This window comes from Mangifera indica, unplaced genomic scaffold (genome assembly GCF_011075055.1).
Source record: "Mangifera indica cultivar Alphonso unplaced genomic scaffold, CATAS_Mindica_2.1 Un_0005, whole genome shotgun sequence".
In the NCBI taxonomy this organism is placed as follows: Eukaryota; Viridiplantae; Streptophyta; class Magnoliopsida; order Sapindales; family Anacardiaceae; genus Mangifera; species Mangifera indica.
Genome location: NW_025401097.1, coordinates 754395 through 761191, shown reverse-complemented (window position 1 = coordinate 761191; position 6797 = coordinate 754395). Strand labels below are relative to the sequence as shown.

The window sequence follows — 6797 nt, the reverse complement described above, 5'->3', positions numbered from 1 at the left end:
AAATTACCGGTTCATAAACCGGATATGAACCGGCAATTTACGGTTTAAAATTGTATAAACTGGAACCTAACCGTCAAAATCGGGTTCTAGTTTTATCCAGACTAGTTTCGGTCCGGTTCACGGGCCGAACCGGCCCGTGGCCAGGTTTACTCTAAATGGATCCATAATTAAAATCCATTGTTTTCAGCTTCTCAAAATAATTAATTGTTTCCCACTTTCTGAATATTATAAAGTTTAATGGAAATTATAACTTCAGGATCAAGTTAAGTTCGGAAATTTCTAGATTTAAACGAAAAGGGAATAGCTTGAATACTTTAAAGAGTATTTTTACTAAAATAAATAAATAATGTTATTTATACAAAATAAATTTTACCCAATCCAGGGAAATGAAAGTATGCAATGGGCAATTAAATCCTCTTCTCTTTCTTTTGAGGCTGAAATTTCTTCAGGTTTAAACACTTCACATCACATGGTGTTTACTAAATTTGCCCACAGTGTTTAACATTCGATTTCAATTCATAAGAAAAGAAGATCTGGAAATGGGTTCAAAGTGCTCACTTGAATACAGCATGAATCTTAACCTAAACAAATCTGAAACTCAGGAACTTGAGTTTATGCCGTTGCATACACTTTTCAAGGGACAGATTTTTGGTTACACATTTCAGTTTCAGCCTCTGATCTTGTACTAAAATCTGTGTGCCTGTTTACGTTATATACACAAGAATAGGTATTTGATCATAGCCGGCTGCATTGTCTTCTATGTTTCTGCACAGTTGAATTAGCTTTAGCAATGGATGGTGATCATCAGTAAATGTATGATATGCAGAAAAATACATTCATTTCCATCTCTTGGCATTCTTCTGGCCTTTTGATTTTTGTTTCGCTGCCTGGAAGGCCTGCATTTTCTGTTTCTTCCTCGCTTCTTTCTCGGCCTGTTTGTTAAAAGATGAACAGAATTACTTATCTTAATATGAGGTGACTGAGTGTGACTACAGAGTCAAACATACCTTTGACATCTTAGATTTAGCCTTGACTTTAGGAGCCTTGTCCTCAAGCTCTGCCTCACGTTCAAGCTCGCTTGCCCTGGCGTCAAGGTTCTTCTCCAAATAATACTGTAAATACATAATTTCAGTGAGTCAGAAGCATCAATCAAACCAGAAATTATATTAAAAATCGACTAAAAGTGAGATAAAGCAAGAGGGCATAGTGCAGCATTCCCTTCAATGTATTCCAATTAAGAGAAAACTATAGGCTACCTAAATTCTACAAAAAAGTAATCTAGAGACACGATCTCACACAAAGTACCCAAGCAGATGTCTTACTTGCTAATCAGACCTGTATAGGCACCAAATTTTAAGATTTGGAATCAGGTTTTATATGATTTTAAAAAGAGCCGGAAAACATATCAAAATTAAAAGAAAGGAAGAACAAAAATTGAAATAAGGCACTTACATTGTAATCGCCAGCATAATCCTGTAAACTGCAGTCTTTAACTTCTATTACTCGATTAACTATCTGCTTTATAAAGTATCGATCATGAGAAACCGTGATGACTGTGCCCTTGTACTCCATTATCGCCTCCTGATAGAACAAATAAGAGTTTGTAGAATAAATTTATGGGGGGGTCACATGCGAAGTTGCTCCTGACAGAGTATATTATTAAACATTTTAAAACAATTTAACAGAACAAATTAAAGTGAAGTTCAAACCTCAAGCATCTCTTTTGAAGGTATATCCAAGTGATTAGTTGGTTCATCCAAAACAAGAAGAGTCGATGGTTTTACCATGAATTTGCAAAGAGCCAGGCGTGCCTAAATGAAAGATGAGGACAACAATAAAAAATAAAGCCATATTTAGTTGAAATTAAACCAAAACTCCGGACAAACACACACACAAATGGAAAATGGGTGGTAAGTATGTGATACAAACCTTCTAATACCATAAATGCAGTTTTCAGTTAAGACATAAAAGGGTCTGGTTTATGGATATAAAGATTATTTTGATAATCTATCTTTTATTATTGATATTATTTTATCTAGTTTGTCAAATAATAAAATATTCTGGTAATTTTATATTCCCAATAAAGATGTGACAAGTAATACAAGAAATAATCTGATTACCATCTTTACTTTATATTTAAAAAATTATTAAAGTAATCTTGATTTTGTTATAATTCTATCCTTACTAAATTTTTAAAGCAAAAATAATATTATTTCAATTAATATAACAAAAAACATAAAAAATATTTTAGAATAATTATACCCAAAAACATTTTAGCATTTTTTTATTATCTTTAACCAAATACAAAAATGATTTATAACTACCAATCATTATCAAATTTAATATATTAATTTATATCTAATAATCTTTAAAGTAATCTATTTTTGTAACAATTTTTCATTAATCTTTCATTATTGATGATAAGAGATTATCTGAATCAAATGCACCTTTAAAGTATGTTAATTTAGTCAGCCCACGAAAGTTGAATAACTGTTCACAGAAGACATAAAATGCTAATAAAAAAGCACACCATATTGTTTTACCTTCTCCCCACCACTCAAAAGGGAAACTTTTCGGTCAAGAATATCAGCTTTGAAATTACAACGGCCAAGAAGTCCCTTTATATCATCAATTCTCCAGTCCTCTGCCACTTCTGCCACTGTCTCAAGCACTGTTTTATCCAAATCAAGAGCCTCAGCCTAAAAGCAAAGCCTTTCAACTGATCAGCATGGCAAGTGATAAGTCCAACAGCGATTAGCTGGTAATACCAAGAGACATAGATTCATCATATTAAGCAACATTGACAGAAGTAACACACCTGATTCTGCTCAAAATAATTTGGTAGGACATTATGCTCTCCAATTATCACTTGACCTCCACTTGGCTTCTCTACACCCATTATCATTTTCAGCAAAGTACTCTTACCACAACCATTTGGGCCTATAATGGCAATTTTTTCTCCCCTTTCAATTGTAAGATTCGCCCTATTGAACAACATCTGGCACACAATGCAAACTAATGTCAGAACAAACTGTATTGGTAAAAGTCAAGAGAAAAAAGAAAAACCAGCAGCCACTGCCTTGTGTAATCTAATCTAATATGTCAACTCACTTTATCCTCATAGCCAAATTCCAGATTCTTTATTGTGACAACAGATCTTCCACTTCTTCCTCTCTCTGGGAACCTAATTTTCATTTGTTTCCGTTGGAATGGCTTCTCAATTTGGTCCTCTTCCTGAAGCCTCTCCAGCTTCTGTTCTAACCCAAAAAAGAAATTCAGAAATGGATGCATTAGGTTCAGGAATCCAGTATCCACAGAATGAAAATATAAATGCCTAAAAATTTGAGTATCAATACTGGTAGTAAGCAAGTATTCCAGTTATATCCAACCACTTAAAATAGTGGTCATTTACCAGACGAAGATACCATCCAAAAGAAACAAGAACCAAAGGGGAATCTGTTAGGATTGGGACACTTGTCCCCAATCCAATGGCTCATTTCTTTTATAAATATATATGTTTGAGTTTTAAAAAAAAGAAGAGAAAAAAATATTAGGGTTTGGGGTTTGAGGGCAGCCACCTTTGGCTGATTTAGGGAGGTCTCCGGCGCCTCGAATGGCCGGAAAAGGGGAGGTCTCCGGCGCCTCGAATGGCCGGAAAATGGGAGGTTCCGAATTCCTCGAACTATTCGGTTTATCTTGTAATATTTTTAGTAATGAAATATTTTAGTTATTATGTATTTTGTGTTTTGATTTTGTGTTTTGATTGAATAAATGCTGGGTTCCTAACAGAATCAAGTAAGAAAAAAAATCCGCAAAATTAAGTTTCAATTTACTATGAAACAATTTGATCACAGTTAAATCAAATGACTAAAAAAATATAATTTTACAAAACAAAACCAGCTCCAACAAATGTTACATCAAAGAGGAAAATCCATTAATCAACTAATTGACTGAAACAAAAATTGTCTCTGATCAGCTAAAAGATGATGGGTGAATTCAGACTTTCAATCATAAAGTATGTGATAGATGCATTTCAAGGAAGATATAAATTCATCATCTCCAGAAAAAAATGGTGCTAGGTATATGAATTCTGCCATTCATAATTAAAAAAATGCTTTGCAATGATGTCATTGACCTATTTCAAACAAAATGTTGATGATATCAATGGGCTTAAAGAATGGTCAAGATAAGTACAGTCCAAAATGTTCTAAGACCTTACTAATTAACATCAGAATATATCTGTGTACCTTTTCAGCAGAAGAAGCACGCCCAGAATTCGCCCCTGCACCTAACCTGCTTATTAAGTCTTTTGTCTGCTCAATTTCCTTCTGCTGCTTCTCCCATGCAGTATACTGAGCTTCAATCCAAGCCGCCTTTTCCATGACATACTGAGAATAATTTCCCTCATATGTTCTGGCCACACCCATTTCAGTTTCCACAATTTTTGTACAAAGCTGATCAAGAAAAGCTCTGTCATGAGATATGATAACCATTGGCACATCTTGCTTGCTGAGATAACCTTCAAGCCACTCTATCGTGTCAAGGTCAAGGTGATTTGTAGGCTCATCTAAAAGCAACAGATCTGGATCCTGCAGATAGAGACATACATCGACAATTAACCATCAATATTGTGTATTATAATAAACATCATCTACACATACTATCAATCTACAATAACCGCATATCATAGTGTGAACTATATGTCCTACTTATAATATCAATGGCAACTGTACAGTAATAACAATAATTCAAGAATTAATTCAACTTCCACACAGGCTGTCACAGTACCAAACAGTTATCCTCATAGCAAGCTCAAATTAGAAGGTTCTATTCAGCGCAAAGTATAACCACTCAGCAACACTCTCACAGTTAATCTAATCACACTTTGCAACTAATTACCATTTTTGTCGTATAATCTACACACATATAGAGTGACCATAAATCATGATAAAAACAAATTTTTCATCAAAACATACCTGCAACAAAATCTTCCCAAGCGACATTCTCATTTGCCACCCACTACTAAACGAAGCAACCAACCTATCTCCATCCTCCGGCGCAAATCCCAACTCCGGCATCAACTTACTCACTTTTGCATCCAACACACTCAAGTCTACATCCCCCGCCCTCCTTTGCAGCAAGTCAAACTCATCCAACAGCCTCCCCATCAACTCCATATCCTCCACTGCTCCCTCCATCGCCTTCTGCACCCTCTCCAACTGCGCAGCAATATCCATTTCCTCTTTAAACGCACTCATGAACTCTTCCCTCACCGTTCTCGTCATCGAAACCTCAAATTCTTGGCTCAAAAACGCGATTTTCATATTACTTTTAGCTCTCACTACGTTCCCTGAATCGGGTTCTTCTTGACCCGTAATTATCCTCATCTGGGTCGTCTTCCCCGCCCCATTTACACCCACTAATCCTACTTTTTCCCCCTTTTTAACCTCCCAAGTTACGTTTTTTAACACGGTCACGCCCTTATAACTCTTGCTTATGTTCTCCAGCTTGACTCCGGACGACACGCTCGACGCGCCGTTTGATTGTTTGCCATTCCCGCGCTTCTTATAATCAAAATTGTTATCATCGGGGTCCTTCGAGAACAAAGATTCGATGTCGTTTTGGGAGGTCTCAGCGGGCCATTTTTCGAGCGTGGTTGTGGAGACTTGGCTGGTGATTTTGAGTCTCTGTTGTTGCTGTTGTTTGGGGAAATTGAGTGGGACGGAGGGTTTCGCGGCTGAAAATGGGCGGTGACGGGGTTGGAAGGTGGTTAATAAGGAGGACCGGAGGTGAAGCCGGTGGAGATTGGTCGTCAAGTCCATGAGTGGATAGCGAGAAAGTGTGAGAAATTTTGTGTTCAGTGGGTTTCTGTATTAAAAAAGAAGATGACGAGAAACTCTCACTCCTCTCGAGTCTCCAACAGTCTCAGGCCATGAAAAATTTTGGGAAAATTATTTTTTTTTAGAGAAATGTTTTTTTCGCAAATTCATACAAATAGAGATGCTAATATTGGAAAAAAAATTTTAAATTACAAAATTACAAAATTGGTCTACGGGTTGTCGTTTGATGGCCAACATGGCCAAAGGAAACAGCGACGGAGAAAGAAAGAAAGAGCACAAAGTTGATGGAGGATCGCAGATAACAAGCTTACAAGTCTTGTGGTGTAGATTTTGTTGGCTGCGATACCTTTTGTAATTTGTTGCCATGTGTAATCTAATGCAAGACTCTAAACTCGCCACGTTTTCATATGATCTTTTTGGCCTTTTTGAAAAATATTATAAACTAAACTATTATCAACTTTTAATAAGTCAGGTCTTGGCCCAAAGAGTGGTATGACCCAATTGAGCTCCATGGATTTATATATTCCACCTCAAAATACTCTCCTGTCGCCAACTCGAGTTTGCTTATACGTGATGTGATGGGTTGGATCAACCTGGACAGTGTCTAATTTGGCTGCCCACTATGTCATCAGATGTACCGTGTCAAATATTTGTTAAAAATAGACACGTTAATTGAGTCAGATCGAATAAAGATTTAATATGAAATATAAAAAAAAAGTATGGTACAAGAAGACCCAATCCGGTGCTGTAACATGTCGGGCTAGATATATGGGCTTATTGGGCCAAGCCCCAGATTTTAATATTAAGCCTATGGATTGATCTGACCTAATCCGATATTGTTTAAAAATAAAAATATTTTTTTTCTTGCTTCTACCCCACTTCTGCTACAAAGCAGAAGCCTTGCTTCCCTCTACTTGTGGCAGAAGCCTAGGCCTCCTTAATTTTTTTTTTAATTTT

The 6797-nt window shown here is 36.3% G+C and overlaps 1 protein-coding gene across 1 annotated transcript; it reads right to left on the bottom strand.

Annotated features, from left to right (window-relative positions):
• Positions 1-540: 540 nt before the first annotated feature.
• On the bottom strand, positions 541-6123 carry LOC123205438 (ABC transporter F family member 5-like). The gene is made up of 9 exons (XM_044622389.1): positions 4977-6123; positions 4248-4589; positions 3112-3252; positions 2819-2998; positions 2544-2699; positions 1710-1811; positions 1453-1581; positions 1008-1112; positions 541-932 (listed from the first exon to the last, which is right to left on the bottom strand). Exons 1-9 carry the CDS (start codon positions 5820-5822, stop codon positions 837-839), a joined length of 2097 nt encoding a protein of 698 aa, XP_044478324.1. The 5' UTR covers positions 5823-6123; the 3' UTR covers positions 541-836.
• Between the last annotated feature and the right edge of the window lie 674 nt (positions 6124-6797).